The 18,364-nt window shown below is 43.5% G+C and overlaps 1 protein-coding gene across 2 annotated transcripts; it reads left to right on the plus strand.

The window, feature by feature from the left end:
- The first annotated feature begins 1,856 nt into the window (after positions 1-1,856).
- mmp17b (matrix metallopeptidase 17b) lies at positions 1,857-17,914 on the plus strand. 2 transcript variants are annotated; one of them, XM_080309158.1, is made up of 12 exons: positions 1,857-1,986; positions 5,744-5,938; positions 6,104-6,236; positions 6,314-6,476; positions 6,611-6,719; positions 6,795-6,972; positions 8,266-8,442; positions 13,276-13,378; positions 15,722-15,795; positions 15,905-16,054; positions 16,819-17,097; positions 17,217-17,914. In XM_080309158.1, the coding sequence occupies exons 2-12, from the start codon at positions 5,810-5,812 to the stop codon at positions 17,597-17,599; spliced, it is 1,878 nt and encodes a 625-aa protein (XP_080165284.1). In that variant the 5' UTR covers positions 1,857-1,986; positions 5,744-5,809; the 3' UTR covers positions 17,600-17,914. The 2 variants fall into 2 exon arrangements, with proteins under 2 accessions (XP_080165284.1, XP_026036741.1); XM_026180956.2 differs by having other exon boundaries at positions 6,335-6,476.
- Positions 17,915-18,364: the final 450 nt, after the last annotated feature.

An 18,364-nucleotide genomic window follows, 5' to 3' on the forward strand; every position in this document is an offset into this window, starting at 1 on the left:
GTCCTCTCCTGACGGTGTTGACTTCAGTTTAAATATCTTCTTGTTCTGCTGTGTTACTATCCTATAAACAACTGCATTCCTCAGCATGTCTTACATGCATTTGCATGTAAGAAAAGCATGTCTTACATGCAACTGCATTCTTATTTGCAGTTTACACAAAATTTGCATCACACCAATCGTATCGTATTGCAATAAAAGAAGCAGCGAAGGACATTTTGTTCAACAAAGAAAGGGAAAAATTATTAGTAAAACATTTTACTATCTTTCTCATAATGAGAGGTAAAGGTCTTTGACAGAGGATTCACTGTTGGGGTGGAACGTTCAGTCACAAAACTGGTTGACTGGCCAGTGTTTGAACAGGAATACTGTCTGAGTTGAGATTGCTCAATGTGCTCATTGATGGCTGCGATCCTTGAGCATTAGTGAGGTGTGTGAGGATGCGAGCAGAAGTTGAACCCATGGAAGTGCAGAAGAGTGATGAGTTAGATGAGGGAGTGACTTGGTTCTCTTGGTTCATGAGTCATGTTCTACTTGTACACCAGGAGGACGATTCACTCAGTCTTTGCTGTAATTTTTATAATTAAATACCCAGAAAAATGACACACACACACAAACACACACATATAACCCAGGACCCATGAAGACCAACAGGTTCTGGTGAAGACAGAGATGGAAATTGTTGTTAAGTTGTTACAGTAATTCATCAGCAGCTGTCTTTTTAAATTACTTAATGTTTCCCACTGAAAACACTGCTTGACTTTGCTGTGACGTGAGCACAGAAAGCAACAGAAAGCATAAAGCAAGTATAACAGTTTACATGAGACGGTTCAAAAGGAGCCTGAAATGAGCATTTGACTAATGCTAGTTAGGCCTGAACATTTGGCCCCTACAGCGAGGGCATCTGTAGACTCGTTTAGTGGTTTTGACCAGGGATAGGCCACTAATGATGTTCATGAACATCATGAATGACATGCACCATCACTGCTGGCTATGCATCCTGTGTGTCAGCACACCCGTGACAAATGTACTTCAGTCTAAGAAATTGAAGTCAAAGAGCAGAGAACGGTCAGTCCTGAGCATCAGTCCGTCACTGGATCTGCCTGTTCTGCTACAGACACACATAACAGGAATCAGGTTTCCTGAAAACACACTGCATTCGTCCTACACGTGTTTCTAGTTGCAGCTTTTTTCTCTCAGCAGAGAAAGACCAGATTAGATTGAGCTTCATGATCCCAGCAGGATGGTGCAGGGTTCACATGAAGGGGACTCACCAATGGAAGAAATAACATTAGCATTGACAAGAATATGGAGAACATGGCTTAGTGCAGTTCATGCTTTTTTCATTGACATGAACAGTAGGATATCAGTTGCATTTAAAGAAAGAGGCCAACATGAGACCACCCCTCCCACCAGTTCAGTGGATTAAACACAAAGAAGAAACACAAGGAAAAAGCTGCAGCAGAACGAGAGGGAGCCACAAATCTGTCTTGGTTTTGTTTTAATCCTCATGTTAAGAGGATTGTGTGTAAAAATGTCATCATGAGAGAAGATACACATAAACATGCAGATGTTGCACACATGCAAAGGCACACACACGTGTCTAAACCCATCTTTACTGTGCATCACTAATCCTGCACGAGTCAAATGTTGCATTCTGCACTCACAGAGTATTGTGCCACAACTAATTGTTTTCAAATCAGATTTTCTTTGTTCATAAATTGTGTACTGAGGGCAAATAACTGACTGATAGGAGGAAAAACAAGTTGGGAAAAACCAAGGCACAATCTCGGGATAGAGGAAGGAAGATATTTCTGCAAAGATGAAACTCTTCATTTGTCATGCTGCTGTGGCAGTGGGTGGGGTAGGGGGTGGGGGTTAGGAGTCAGGCTTTGAGGAAACGAGCAGGAGAGTAGAAAGGACCCATCTGTTCCCATTGTGGCAAATGAAGAGAGAGCAGGGAGAAGCAGAAGGCAGAGCAGCAGGAAGGTAAGTGTTAAAAGCACTTTTCTCATCTTTAACTTGCTGTGATTCAGCTTTCAGACTAAATTTGGAGTTAGTGTAACTTAATGTAATGAATGAATGTGCCGTGGTCAGTGGTGTGAGATGTTAGGTTTCATTGTCAGATGGTGACAATATTACATGTGCAGGGACTAATACACAGCCTGAATTACTGTACAGCTGTGCCAATACCGCTGCTCGAATTCCTCCAAACTCTGCTTTTCATTTAAAGCCTGACTTAACTAGTCAAACGCTGTGAAATGCAAAAATAAGTCAGCTTTGGGGTTAAGACAAAAATGTATGCACTTACATTTTAGAGCATGAACTTTACCTGATCAGCTGCTTTGATGCAACGTGATTTGCCACCAAAGCAGTTCCTCTAATGTTCATTCCAGCTTGTTTAATTCAGAATGTTCTTTCTGACAGTCGGCTCCTTCGACCTTCGCCCTCTACTCTTGTGGCTGCTTTAATCTCATTACTTTAAAGCTGCCTTGTCCTCCATTCATCCTCCCTCCTCCTTCTCTGCCCCAGTGCTCTAACTGAAATGGTACACCCTCTAACTTAATTAATGGAGGCATCTTGTGATTGACATGGGCACACACATATCTAGCAGTGTCCTATGGGGCAGGGCACAATGCCCTCCTCTCTGTATTTTATGGAAATTCTCGTCCATCTCGTGATTGAATCTGGTAGGTTTCTCCACCCTGTGGGAATATACAACGTTTCCCATCAGCTTCTTTGACTCACTGCTTTAACGCGTCCGTGCTATTGTGACATGGAGTGTCACAGTGTGCTTCCTGTTCTTTTGTGACAGTTTTTGCACTTTACTTTCTAGCAGTAGCAAAAGTAGCCACAGGACGTGCATCACCACACAGGGAAGGTTGGGAAGGGCCTGGTTGCATGAAGAGATTTGATTGGGTAATCTAGTGTCACCGATAAAAATGAATGGATGGGCTGCTGTCAGTGCTTGTAGGGCCAGTGCACAGCAGACCTTCAATCCAGTCTGTGGCCTGTGTAACTATATCGACCAAAAAATGATATTGACACATCAGCACACCGGGCATGCCAGATTACCAGTAACTCTTTAGTGGATCTGTTAGGCTGGAGTGCAAATTGCACAGCATCCAGAGACGTGCCATGAATAACCTTCATGATGATTGAGCGCCATGGGCAGCAGTCATGCAGGCAGGTAGCAGCTGTCCTCTTTGGGACTATGATGATGGTGGTGGATGTGAAGCACACTGGGACAGGCATTATTCTCTTATATTTTATTACATTGCAGGTGCAAATGTAATGTACTCATCTTTGTATCCTTCTGAGACCCAGAAAAAGGTTTTAGTTGGTCTCATTAATGCAGCCTTGTTGCATCACCAGCCAGAGGACATTCTTTCTTTCTCACCCGAGACATAAAGATGACTCGTGACTTTGACTGACTGCCAGATGCTGAGTTATACACCGGGTCCTGGCTATAACTAGGACCCAAGATAATCCGAGTCATGTCACATATACAGATATGCTGAATGATGCTTTCAATTTTAAGAGACGAGCACCTCCCTCTGGTTTGTAGTTGATCTGTTTTCTCATTAAAAAGTCTTTCTACCCAATTTCAAAAGAGTTGAACTCTAATGAAAAAACCTCCAAGGCCTAGCTTACACATTGCTTCTTATACATAATGGAAGATGAGTGCAGAACATACCAGTGTGTCCTCTGACCTTTCACCATCCCGGGACAGCTATTCGTCTGACTCCCTGCCTACAAACTGAGTGAAATCCTTTAAAATCTCATTCACAAATCAGAGTTAGTAATTCCTCTGTCCACTACAAAGGACACTGAATAAAAGTTCTCTTTCAAAAGTGTTAACATTACTGCACATTTCTGAAATTCTACTAAATTGAAGATAACAATCTAATATTTGTCATGAACCGAGGTTCCGCGCACAAGCTGGACCCAGAAGCAGAACCAAAAGGGTCGAGGCGGCGGGTGCTGATCGTGATCCAAATCTCAGACGGGCAGGCGGACAGGCAGGTGGCTCACAACACGCCGAGTTGTGATCTGAGTACACAGGGCAGAGTAGTGTTAGTTCAGACGGATAAGTTTTCATAAGGGCTTTCCCGCAGGTGTGCGTTACCGTTGAGCGACGGCTACGGACTGGCGTGGAGCAGCAGGTAGGGCAGGATTAAATAGTCCACCTGGTGATCGCCTGGGATGGGATGCAGGTGTGGGGTTAGCAGCCACGCCCACGGGCATGGGCATCCCATCAGCACCCCGGACGCCGGGCCGTGGACCATGACAATATTGAAGAAACAATTTGAGGGTTCATTAAAATATTCAATTAAATTCAATTTTATTTACATAGCGCCAAATCACAACAATAGTCACCTCAAGGTGCTTTATATTGTAGGTAGACCCCTATCCAGTTGTTCAGTGATGACGCGACGAATCCTACTTCCGGGTCTAAAGTAGTCTGCGTTTAATATGGCTTTTGTGTTGTTAATGTTTAATGTTATGTATTTTCTTCTATTTGATCTCAAGAAGCTCCTAAAACAGTCAGCGATCACTGTTGACCTCCCTCGGCTTTTATTACCACTAATCATTTATTTAAGCTCAGTTTTTAAAACCTTAGGATGTAACTACAGCCCAGCCCATGCAGCAGTATATGAATGACTAACCTCGTATTGTGGATGGATTATCTCAGTTGTTCTCCTGGCTGAAGTTTGGTCCTTTTACAGCATCCTGCCATGCGATTATATTTGTTCCTGACCACCGAGAACACTCACGTTAACTTTTATCGAGTGGAAATAAAGTTAGCTTGTTTATATTATGCTAACATAGCTGTGTCGCTAGCGGTCACATAGCACATCATTATATACCAGCTAGCCCAACTTCAGTAACCCTACAAACGTCACTGCTGTTTAGTTTTCTGTCTTCATTTATGCTGGAAGTGATAACAGAGCTGTACGTTTGAATTTGTTTCCAAAACCCCGCAGTCAGGACATGCTGTATTGTATTTAGATAGAAGCTAGCGAGCTAACTCCCTGCTAACTTCTAACTCCGTTAAATGTCATAAATTCCGTTTTCATGGATGCCTGGATGTTAAACTCAATTGTTACACCTGGTAGAGCAGAACGCTGATCATTTTATTAAAGATGAAAGACTTTAGACAGTTTTTCAACTCTCAGTAATGCTGAGTGATCGTTTGATATATGGACCTGCAGCGGAGTTTAGACCCAGACACGGCTAGTGACGTCAGACTGAACAACCGGATATCATATCACTTAATCTGAAATGTGGGACCTCCAGTGCCTTTTCATTTGGAAAAGAACTCTGTTATTACTCTACTAGCCCAATCCCCCAAAATGTGGCATCAATAAAAGCCCAGCGTGTCCCCTCGACACCACAGTAGGACTCAGATTGCATAGATTCTGGTTGATGTAGAGGTTCATGTCCTTCACAGAGGACACAAATGAATTGCGGCCTTTTAAGAGAATATAGTGTTTTTTCTATTTTAATAACTGCAAAGAATGCAAACTTCTGTGACTGCTGTGAGGCGACAGAACTAACCACTGCACCCGACCTTGTGTCCGTGTCAAGCCACCCTCTGTACCACTGTGCAAAATGTTAAAATATTTTTGTTTACTTTGGATAACTTAAGGAAAACTCTTTAAATGTCGGGCTTTAGGGTTTTTTGCTGCCCTGTCTGTATCGTTGTCTTTAATGTTTTAAAATGCCTTTGCTTCATTTCCAGGGGATTTCCACACACTGAAAATACTGCTTTCCACTGAATATTCAGTTCCAAAAACATGTAATCAAGATGAAGATGTATATGACTTTCCTCTGCTTGAGCTGTGGATGGATGCAAACAACTTGTGCTGCTAGTGTGACTCTGTCACCATCCTCTGCACCAGTGACACCCACTCAAGATGAGAGCTCCAAACTTGTGGTAATAGAAACCATACAACTATTGATGGGAAATTAATAATATCTTTACCAACTCTCTCATATATTACATTGGTAGTGAGCTTTATATATAATATAGATACAGGACTGCAGGATAGAAATGGAAGAAGAACACCCTGTTAAAGAGATCATTTACCCCCTTTGTTAGGATTGGCTGATGAAGTATGGTTACCTCCCACCCTCAGACCCTTCCACCGGTCAGCTGCAGGCTTGGACAGGTGTCACCAGTGCTGTGAGGGCCATGCAAAGGTTTGCAGGCCTAAAAGACAGCGGAGTTGTAGGTGAGGAATACAGATGGTGTCTTAAAAAGATGTTTATGCTGCTTCTCAAATCTAGTGTTCTCTGTGTGATTGGATAGAGTCTGTTCTCTGGTGTCCAGATGAGGAGACAATGGCGGTGATGAACACGCCACGCTGCTCACTACCGGACCAGGAGGAATCATCCAACCAAGAGAAAATAAATATGAGGAGGCGGAGAAGATGGGCTGTCTCCATGTGGACGCGCAGGAACATCAACTGGAGGTGGGATAAAACTTGCGAGGAGACTGTGATCAGTTCGATGTAGTAGTTCACAATGGCTTCCTATTGTCAGTAAGCTGTGCTTGGTGAAGTATCTGCCACTTGGTGAGGTCTTTGCGTCTATCTTACCTCGTCAGGTTGCAATCATATCCCTCCTCTTCTCATCTGTCTCGGGAAACAATTCGCTCACTTATCTTCTACGCTTTAAGAGTGTGGGCCGAGCCAACGCCACTGGAGTTCCATGAGGTTTGTCAGATGCCACTTTTGACTAGAACTAGCCAAAGTCACACAGTCGATGAGTTTCATTCATTCTGTTTCCAGGTGGGCAGTCCGGATGCAGCTGACCTGCGGGTAGACTTCTTCCATGGTTACCATGGTGATGACTACCCCTTTGATGGGGCAGGTGGAGCAGTAGGCCACGCTTTCTTCCCCTCAGACCCAGCCCGGGCAGGAGTAGTTCATTTGGATGCGGAGGAAGAGTGGGCATTCAGACAGCCAGGTAGAACAACACTTCAAAAACATAAAAGTCTAACCTTTTATGAGTCTTTTAATAATAATAATAATAATAATAATAATAATGGATACTTTATTGATCCCCATGGGGAAATTACTTGTTTTTCTCTGCATTTGACCCATTCACTCAGTGAAGCAGTCTTTTGTCTTGTGTCTTCACATGGTGTAGATTAATGCAGCTTGGTGACCAAGCTTGACAGTGCTAGGCGGTAACTCAGTTATGGTCCTTTCTTGCTCCAAAGTTGCCAAATGGCAGTGGACAAAACAATAACACTGAGTCCAAAACCAGTGAGCTTTGGACCACAATGCTACCTCCATACACTCTATGGCCATACTATCCGGTTGTTCAGTGATGACGCGACGAATCCTACTTCCGGGTCTAAAGTAGTCTGCGTTTAATATGGCTTTTGTGTTGTTAACATGTTTAATGCTTTGTATTTTCTTCTATTTAATCTCAAAAAGCTCCTAAAACAGTCAGTGATCACTGTTGACCTCCCTCGGCTTTTATTACCGCTAATCATTTATTTAAGCTCAGTTTTTAAAACCTTAGGATGTAACTACAGCCCAGCCCATGCAGCAGTATATGAATGACTAACCTCGTATTGTGGATGGATTATCTCAGTTGTTCTCCTGGCTGAAGTTTGGTCCTTTTACAGCATCCTGCCATGCGATTACATTTGTTCCTGACCACCGAGAACACTCACGCTAACTTTTATTGAGTGGAAAAAAAGTTAGCTTGTTTATATTATGCTAACATAGCTGTGTCGCTAGCGGTCACGTAGCACATCATTAAATACCAGCTAGCCCAACTTCAGTAACCCTACAAACGTCACTGCTGTTTAGTTTTCTGTCTTCATTTATGTTGGAAGTGATAGCAGAGCTGTACGTTTTAATTTGTTTCCAAAACCCCGCAGTCAGGACATGTTATATTGTATTTAGATAGAAGCTAGCGAGCTAACTCCGTGCTAACTTCTAACTCCGTTAAATGTCATAAATTCCGTTTTCATGGATGCCTGGATGTTAAACTCAATTGTTACACCTGGTAGAGCAGAATGCTGATCATTTTATTGAAGATGAAAGACTTTAGACAGTTTTTCAACTCTCAGTAATGCCACAGTGATCGTTTGATATATGGACCTGCATCGGAGTTTAGGTCCAGACTCGGCTAGTGACGTCAGACTGAACAACCGGATACCAGTAAACCATGACTTGTTTCTCTTCTTCTTCTAATCAGGTCATCATTTTGTTTTCTGTTCCTCCTCTTCTGTTTCCTTCCCAGTCTCTGAGGGTACCGACCTGTTCACAGTGCTGGTTCATGAGTTTGGCCACGCACTGGGCCTTCCTCATTCCTCATCCCGTCACTCAGTCATGAGGCCATACTACCTGGGTCCTGTCGGAGACCCTCTCCACTACCGCCTGGGACCCCAAGACCTGGAGCACATCACTCAGCTCTATGGTGAAGCTTCTCACACCATGATTTAATCATTAATATTGATTATAGTTGATGTGTGAGGATGTGTAAACTAGACTGAATGTAAAATTTCAGTATTAGCACACATAGGATAATATAAAGTTTGATGTAAAAGGATAAACACTGAAGTGCAGTTTAAAGGATGGATGAGGACAGCTGTGAAATAGCTCCCTGGTCTGACCTCTGGTGTGTTTATTGAGGAAGGACAGAATTAGTTTCTTCACAGCTTTAGCCTCCACATTCAGCGAAGACTCTCATGAAAGCCTCATACTGTAAAATATAAAAACGAGGAAATGTCTGACTGCGCTGTTGCTCAGAAACCATTCTTAACTTTTTTCAGTTCATTTTGCTTTTGCATAATGTCATGAATGCTTGACAGGCAAACCGCTGTGTCTGTGGATATTCAAGCTTCTGCCCACATGTTCCAAAAAATACATCCTTCCACTCAGTGTCGTTCCAGGTTCATTAACTATATTTGCATCTCGGGTTTAACAATTTGTCATTGTGAAAATTTACTAACCACAATCCATTTTTTAATGTTTGGTACTTAAACTAATGAACATGTAAAATATATTATTCATTGGCACAACATTTTATACTAAGGTCTGTGGCTCCTAGAAGTTAAACTTGAATATCTTTGCCACAGATATGATATGAAATTGTTTCTGTGGTTTTAAGTGAAATGCAAAACTATCGTCTGACAAGTAGTTTATAAATGAATAATTTCACAATATGAAGCACGCTGGAGAGGAAACAAGCCTTTCTGTAAAATACTTGGTTACCAAATACTGTGGCAATAGTTTGGGACATTGAACTGTGTTGTACTAACCTTCTAAAATGAAGCTAAATGAGTAATCATCACAGTAGGCTGGGCTTAACCAAGCATGTGTGACACACTGGAAGTGACAGTAGCTCTGGCTGTGTCCCACCAACCTGCAGTTGTCAAGGGCGAGAATGCGGTGGACTCAAGAGCAGACTCAATTTGCTTAGAACTGTGTATAATTTATTGAAAAGAACAAAACGTGAACGGAACTGGGTTTAACAGAAACCATACGCAGAAACTAAAGGAAATCCGTGGGCGGAGAAACCGGCGTAGAGCACGGGGAAACTTCTAACGGGAACTTCTGTAAACACAGGAGAGAGATGTTACTGAATGGGAAAAAACGAGTAAGGGACAGAGGTACGGAGTGCCAGTGGATAGTCTTGGGCTTACTTGGAGACCCTAGTTATTAGGCGGGGAAAAGGCTGCCATGGGTGTATTCCAGAGAGGGTCAAGAGTGGAGAGTCCGGTCCAGATTCCGAGGAGGTGGAGAATACAGACTGAAGGGCAGGCTGAGGAGAAGTGGAGTATATAATCCTCGGGTTCCGAGCAGACGGGAGAACAGGATGGAGACCAAAACAGCACTACTGGTGAGTGCGATGGGTGGAGAATCACAGATGGTAGCAGGACGAACTGGCGAGGAGTGGCAGGCCGTGCTGGCTTAAAAACCCTCTAGGTGGAGCCCCGGAGATTGACAACAGGTGATGAGCTGGCCAACTCCACTCCCAGGGACAAATGACAGGAACCTGGACCACGCCCAACCAGACACTCCCACAGCATATGACAGTACCTCCCCCTCAAGGGCCGCCACCCGGCGACCCCCCAGACCGGGCCCTGCGAGGGGAGGAACGAAACGCAGCAATCAGGGACGGGTCCAGAATGAGCGACCGGGGAACCCAAGAACGCTCCTCAGGCCCATACCCCTCCCAGTCCACCAGGTACTGGACACCACGACCACGGCGGCGCACGTCAACGATCCGCCGGACCGAATAGGCCGGATGACCGTCCACGAGCCGGGCGGGAGGCGGGGGAACAGACGGCGGACACAGAGGACTGCTACGGACCGGCTTGACCTGAGAGACGTGAAACGTCGGGTGGACGCGCCAGGAGGCCGGGAGCCTGAGACGGACCGCCGAGGGGCCGACGACAGCAGTGATCACATAGGGGCCAACATAGCGGGGAGTCAACTTCCGAGAAAGCGACCGCAAGTGAATGTCCTTAGCACAAAGCCACACCCGTTGTCCAGGCCGATACGCCGGAGCGACAGAGCGGCGACGATCCGCATAATCCCGTTGCCGGTCGACAGTTGCAAGGAGAGCCCGTCGGACCCTCCGCCACACCCGCCGGCAGCGTCGAAGGTGATGCTGGACCGAAGGAAGAGCCAAATTCGTCTCATCCTCTGGGAACAACGGTGGCTGATACCCCAGCGAGGCCTCAAAGGGCGACAAACCCGTTGCCGAAGACGTGAGAGAATTATGGGCATACTCCACCCAAGGCAACTGAGACGACCAGGCAGCCGGGTGCAGTGACGAGACGCAGCGAAGAGCGGATTCCAACTCCTGGTTCAAACGCTCAGTCTGGCCATTGGTCTGCGGATGGAAACCAGAACTCAAGTTGGCCTTGGCACCCAGGGCCGTACAGAAGGCCCTCCACACTCGGGAGACAAACTGAGGCCCCCTGTCAGACACAATCTCCGAGGGTATGCCATGGTCTGTAAGGATCTGGGTGGTCTCTGCAGCCGTCGGCAGCTTGTCCAGGGCCACGAAGTGAGCCGCCTTGGAAAACCGATCAACTATGGACAGAACCACCGTCTTCCCCGAAGAGGCTGGGAGGCCGGTAACAAAATCCAAGGCGATATGAGACCAAGGCCTATGCGGGGTACTCAGCGGTCGGAGTAAGCCAGACGGGGGCCGATTAGAGGTCTTGTTACGGGCACAAACGGAACAGGCAGCCACATAAGCCTTCACATCCTTGTCCATAGAACGCCACCAGAAATACCTCTTCAACAGAGCCGTGGTCCTACTCACTCCCGGATGGCAAGTAAACTGGGCTGTATGGATCCAATGGATAACAGCCGACCGGGCGGCAGAGGGCACAAAACGCCGACCGGGCGGGCCAGTTCCCGGATCAACGTCGTCCCGTAGTCCTTGGCGTATAGCCTCCTCCACATCCCAGGTGAGGGAGCCAATCCTGCAGGTGGAAGGGAGAATGAGCTCCGGGTCCCGGGAGTCCGAGTCCGAGGAGTACTGGCGAGACAGAGCATCGGGTTTAAGATTCCTGGAACCCGGGCGATAGGAAATATCAAAGTTAAATCGGGCAAAGAAAAGGGACCACCGAGCCTGGCGGGAGTTCAGTCTCTTAGCCGTTCTGAGATAAGTCAGATTCTTGTGATGTGTCCAGATGATAAATGGATGTTCCGTCCCCTCCAGCCAGTGGCGCCACTCCTCCAAAGCCAACTTAATGGCCAGTTCGTTCTGTCAAGGGCGAGAATGCGGTGGACTCAAGAGCAGACTCAATTTGCTTAGAACTGTGTATAATTTATTGAAAAGAACAAAACTTGAACGGAACTGGGTTTAACAGAAACCATACGCAGAAACTAAAGGAAATCCGTGGGCGGAGAAACCGGCGTAGAGCACGGGGAAACTTCTAACGGGAACTTCTGTAAACACAGGAGAGAGATGTTACTGAATGGGAAAAAACGAGTAAGGGACAGAGGTACGGAGTGCCAGTGGATAGTCTTGGGCTTACTTGGAGACCCTAGTTATTAGGCGGGGAAAAGGCTGCCATGGGTGTATTCCAGAGAGGGTCAAGAGTGGAGAGTCCGGTCCAGATTCCGAGGAGGTGGAGAATACAGACTGAAGGGCAGGCTGAGGAGAAGTGGAGTATATAATCCTCGGGTTCCGAGCAGACGGGAGAACAGGATGGAGACCAAAACAGCACTACTGGTGAGTGCGATGGGTGGAGAATCACAGATGGTAGCAGGACGAACTGGCGAGGAGTGGCAGGCCGTGCTGGCTTAAAAACCCTCTAGGTGGAGCCCCGGAGATTGACAACAGGTGATGAGCTGGCCAACTCCACTCCCAGGGACAAATGACAGGAACCTGGACCACGCCCAACCAGACACTCCCACAGCATATGACAGCAGTGGTTCTTAGACTGTCAGGTGGGCCCCTTTAGTGGTGCATGGAGCCAACCGCAGAAGGAGCATTGAAGAACCAGTCAGTATAACCCAAAATGGATCACCGTGAACTCAGCAGGGAAGTGTTTGCAGAGGTCAGGAATGACGTTTTCCTATGGACCCATATAGTGCTGCAAGACTTTTTATATCTATCACTGCCCTTTAGATAGAAGCAGATTTGAGGCATTTCTGCATTGGCTAAATTTTTCCATTGAGAATCTACGTTTATATTCCAGTTAAATGGGGTTTAAGTCTGGAGACTGTGCTGGCCATCACCATCTTGTGATGTCTTCGGTAGTCAAAACATGACATCACTGTTTTGTACATTTTAGCACAATTTAATCCCCACATTTGTGAAAGAAAAGAAAAACACTTTTTTGAAAAGTCTGTAACAAAACTGTCAAATCTGATAAAGGTTATTTAAATGCTGCAAAAGAAGAATGGATTGGAATAATAAAAATACGTATCCTAGCCTTAATTACTGGTTTATTAATAATGAATGATGCTCATAGTGAGTAAAAAGAGATTCACTTTTAATGTGTTTGTATAATATAATACAGATACATGAAAAACACTCCCAAAACAGAATAAATTGTTACAAATAAAAATCTTTACTGCAGACACTAATTTTACTAATTTAATAATAATAATTTTGTGTTGTAAGATTTATGGGTTTGTCTTATCCTGAAATCTTACTGATGGCTCTCTTCCTGCAGCTCGAAGTTTCTCTTCACAGCTTCTCTTCTCCACAGGGGCGGAGGGGGAATTTAGGTTTTTTTTTAAAGCTTTTCCATTTAAATTGTTGTGATTTTTGATTTAGGCCAAATGAACAAGCTGCTGTCTACGGAGGCTCCTCGTATCACCACAGAGTTGCACCACAGAGGCCATCATCATCGTCGTCGTCAGCATCATCATAGGCATGGGTATGACTTACTGAGAGATTTTTCTGTTAATAACAATCATATTAATGTTATCATTATTAATAATAATACATTTAAGAATAAATAAAATCATAAGACTATAAAAAAAAAAAAAAAGCAGAGGATTCATGTGACAGGATGAGTAATTAAACCCATTTAAAGGAGTGTGTTTTGAGACGGGATGTGAAGATGGAGAGAGTCAGAGTTCTGAATGTCTGGCGAGATGGAATTCCAGAGGCGAGGAGCAGAGCAGCAGAAGGTCTAGATCCCATAAAAGCCAAACGGGGGAAGGGACGTTCACACGGACAGAAGGAGACAAAAACTCTTTGTCATAAATATGCTAGATGGCTACAAGAATTCTTACTGTGTGCCTCTTTTCTTCCATATTTTTGCAAAATCATCTAATATCAGTATTAAGATTTTAAATTTAATTTCAGCCACCAAAGATATTTACATAAACAAGCTAGATAAACAATAGATAGATTTTGTAAACAGGAAAATGTTTACAGTGCTAAGTTAACAGCTAATGCTAGCAAGTTCCGCCTGAAACAGCTACAACAGACAGACATTCGTTACCATCTGAGGACAGCGGCGAGTCTAGGATCAGAGCTTTGGGGGTGCTGAGCACCCAGAGAGCTGCCCAGCCAGGCAAGATAAATCATAAGATTCTGAAATTCATCAAGTCACTCTGTGCCTGGGTCCTCGTCTCAAAACATGACGTCACTGTTTTGTACATTTTAGCACAATTTAATCCCACATTTGTGAAAGAAAAGCAAAACACTTTTTTGCAAAGTCTGTAACAAAACCGTCAAATCTGATAAAGGTTATTTAAATGCTGCAAAAGAAGAATGGATTGGAATAATAAAAATACGTATCCTAGCCTTAATTACTGGTTTATTAATAATGAATGATGCTCATAGTGAGTAAAAAGTGAACTGAGTGCATTTTTTGGACAGAGATTCACTTTTAATGCGTTTGTATAATATAATACAGATACATGAAAAACACTCCCAAAACAGAATAAATTGTTACAAATAAAAATCTTTACTGCAGACACTAATTTTACTAATTTAATAATAATAATTTTGTGTTGTAAGATTTATGAGTTTCATGCTTTCATAGTGGTCCTTAGGAGAGCTTGACATTTTTATCAGGTGGTCCACACTGTAAAAAGTGTGAGAAACACTGATAAGTGTGTGTGTGCTTTTGGAAAACATTTAAAGCTGCTGTACAGAATCTTTGAAACAAGCTTAAAACATTTGTAGAAACAGAGCATCTGCTTCTCTTTACAGCTCCTCACTCCACCAGAGCTGTTTGGCACTTTCTGATAGTGAGCAAATGTGATGCACGTACATGCGGCAGTCATACAGACAACTGGACGGTCCAAAGGTTGGCCTCCCTATTACTGGCTGAGGTTTTAGTAGAGTTGTGGCTGAACCATATAAAAATATATCATTAATTTTAATCTCCCCGATCAATGATAATGTTATGTTGGAATGTTGTTAAAGAGGCTCAGAAATGTTTCAAACCAGTTTGTTTAGCAGATTCTGTACAGCAGCTTTAATATCGGGAGAACACAACTTCCAGATTGTGAGTAAAATCAGGTTTTTTCTCTTTGTCAGTTTAACAGTTGCTGTTGTGCCTGTCACTGCTCCCTGTCTGTTTGCTTACCTGGTTCTTCCTGACCTTGTTCTTTCTCCTCACGTTCCCTCTTTCCTCTCTCCCTCTTTGGACTGACAATCATACACAAATATATTGTATTCAATTAGATGATAAATTACATTAATATGAAAAAAATACTATTAAGATCACTAACAAAAAGTCCTCTCTCAGTGTACTTTCAACCAAAAGGAAAATAACCAAACCACACAAACATCTAATAAAAGATAAATATTGAAACACTGATCCAACATTATTCTTGATTGACGGATCATTTGATTTTACACTTTTACCTGAATGTGGCTCCTTTTAAAAAAAATAATAAAAAAACTTCCTTATATCCATTATGAACCTGGCTGTCTGTCTGTACAAAAAATGGTAAATGGCCTGTATTTGTATAGCACTTTACTGGATGTGTAAAGCGCTATACTAAAGCGCTTTACACATCCAGTCATTCACCCAGTCACACACACATTCACACACTGGTGATGGCAGCTACATTGTAGCCACAGCCACCCTGGGGCGCACTGACATGTCAGTTGATTCATGGGGCGATTTTAGCCCATTTTTGGGCTAAATTCGCCCCTGTCTCAGGACAAAGAGTATGGCTGTGCTGTCTACTACTGTTAACCAAATGAAACCCCGACATTCCTTTAACAAGTATCCCTGTGTGCTTCTGCCCTTCAGCCCCTCCATAGATCACTGTAACACCAGTTTTGATGCTGTGGCAAAGATTCGAGGAGAAACTTTCTTCTTCAAAGGTCTGAAAACAGATTTTTATAAATGTAGTTTATGTAGTTTAACTATGGAAGATGTATCTATAGTAACAGGATACCACAATTCATTATTTTCATTGGGTCATCGCTTCAGGTCCGATGATGTGGAGGGTCAATGGCGGAGGCTTGGTGTCGGGGCGCGGTTCTTCAGTGAGGAGGTTGTGGAGGGGTCTACCCCCTGACCTGCTTCATCTTCAAGCTGTGCTGGAGAGGCGCTCGGATCATGCGATCATCTTTATCAGTGGTGCAGTACAGTAACCTACTTGTGAGAGGGGTAAAACGGTGTAAAGGCCACAACAGTCAGTGCAGATTACGCACCATAACTGGCTATTAAAATCGTTACTGAAACTGTTTAAAAAATCTAAGAAGATTCCTTATTTCTTTATTTCTGTAACAATTGATTGACGTGAGTTTTTTTTAGCTCATATCTCTTCTAGCCTTTACATTTTGCACACTGAAGTACACTGAATGTGTTCTTCAAAATTGTCTTTTTCATAGAATTTGCCTATAGCCATTCCTGAATTACTTTTCAAGCAAGCAGTGATACGTTTGAGAGATAGTGATGTCTTCAGAAAGCAGAACTTGTTGAGATTTATGAGATTATTACTTACTTCCTGCTACTTTCAGAAGACCTACATGCACCTGTCCTATAGCTTCTTTGAACATCTCCTACAGTTTGGCTGTAGATTACATTCTCTATAACCAAAATACTTTTAGCATAGTTAAGGACTAAATTCTCCAGCATCAAAACTGATGTGTCCAATTATTAAACTTTATCTGGCCTTGGATGTGGCTTCAGGTTTTTAAACCTTTCCTTCTTATTTCTTTGGCAACAGACATCCACTGCCTAGAACATGCATGCAATGATAAAGTGAGAGTGTAAATACAAAATAATACATCAAAGCAGTCACAGTGGACAAGCTTAAACCTTTTTGAAACAATCGATGGTGTTTCACTGCGAATCATCGAACTGGCTTACTAACCTTTTCATGTGACGTCTCGCTGCAGGTCACCAGTTCTGGCTCTTCAAGGACCTGTCTCTGCAAGAAGGTTACCCTCAGCCCCTGTCTGCTCTCAGGACGGGCGTCAGCTTAGATTTAGCAGACACTGATAACGACGATGATGACGAGCAGGCAGCAGGAGCATTAGAGAGATGGGGCCTGGTCTGGGACCCGGAGGAGGGGGCTGTGTGGGGAAAAATTGGAGATGCCAAACAAGAGAATCAAGGAGACACCTGGACACAACTGCTCAAAGAGGGTGTGAATGGAATCACTACAGACACTAATGGTGAGGATCTGATTCATGTGTGAGATCTTTCTATTAAAGGATCAAATAAACGGACAAAGTTGACTTAATTTAACTAGAACCAGACTAAATTCAGTGAAGTTTCTTTTATTTCTCTCCAGGCTCTGTCTATCTCTTTAAAGGAGAGTCCTACTGGAAGTTCATGTTTCCAGGTTCATCACTGCATGATGGATACCCACGATCCTCTGCTGCAGACTGGCTGGGCTGCACTGACTCATCCTCACCTGGGATGCAGGACCTCTCCTTTTCACTGTCATCACCTGGAGGAAGAGAGGAGCTCAGGGAGAGTTGGAGATATCGGGGAGAGGAGGAAGAACTGATAAAAAGAAAGCGGGTCAGAGACGGAACTAAACACAAAGAGGTGCTGGACAGAGGTTCACACATCTGGACAAAATGCACATGCCGAAACGGAGCCCTGGGGGGCAGGACAACATTTTTGATAGCTGCCTTGCTGCAGGTTACATGGGCACTGTTAGCTGTTTAAAGGTGCACAATGAAAGAAAAAACTGAGGTTTTATTAGACTAAACAGAGTGTGTGTACAACCTTTCCACAAGCACTCGCATCCTCGCCCTGTACTCCTGTCTGAGTGTGAGATTAGAAATGTGCTGCTGGTTTCAGGTAGCAGCGGTGCTAATTACGAGTGCTATTTTAATTAGGAGGCATATTTATTTACCTGTCCACCAGTCATCCGGTCATATTGTGAGTTATGACCAGAAAACTGGTTCCATCTGTGAAGGACTGAAGTTGCCAAAATCAATTATTAACAAAAACAACAATAATAAATAATAATAATAATCACGCAGACATTAACTGACTGATAATTTGACATGCTTGTATTTACAGATATCAGTGTTTTAAATGTATGTATGGATCTCTGTATTACTTTTACATTCGTACTTTACAGCAATACTAATCTATCCCAGGCATCACAGACACCACACTAGAAAATGAAAGTGGTTTGGGGAAGTTAAAATTAAAGAGATCATTTTTAATATCATTTTGATAATATTTTAATTTCAGTTTGACCAGTTTCACCCCAAACCCACCATAGCTTTTAAACTAAGTTTCTCTTTATACAGACAAAAAGTGGAGTAGTGGCTTTATTAAGTGGTTTTATTATTTCACCTTCCTGGTTAATTTCTCTTATTGCCGTCCCATAGGTGACAGTCTGCAAGCACACACTGTTTAAAAATAAGGATAAAAATCTATGAAGAAGGAGAATAAATGACATTATTATTATTTTTTATC

The sequence above is a fragment of the Astatotilapia calliptera genome, chromosome 2 (genome assembly GCF_964374335.1).
Source record: "Astatotilapia calliptera chromosome 2, fAstCal68.1, whole genome shotgun sequence".
NCBI classification, from domain to species: domain Eukaryota; kingdom Metazoa; phylum Chordata; class Actinopteri; order Cichliformes; family Cichlidae; genus Astatotilapia; species Astatotilapia calliptera.

What these genes read in the sequence shown, in the direction of transcription:
- mmp17b (XM_080309158.1), top strand. Translation starts at nt 5,810, where the DNA reads ATGAAGATGTATATGACTTTCCTCTGCTTGAGCTGTGGATGGATGCAA. An exon ending in CGCCACTGGAGTTCCATGAG is followed by an intron (nt 6,720 to 6,794) that starts GTTTGTCAGATG and finishes TTCTGTTTCCAG; the next exon opens with GTGGGCAGTCCGGATGCAGC. An exon ending in GTGGGCATTCAGACAGCCAG is followed by an intron (nt 6,973 to 8,265) that starts GTAGAACAACAC and finishes TTTCCTTCCCAG; the next exon opens with TCTCTGAGGGTACCGACCTG.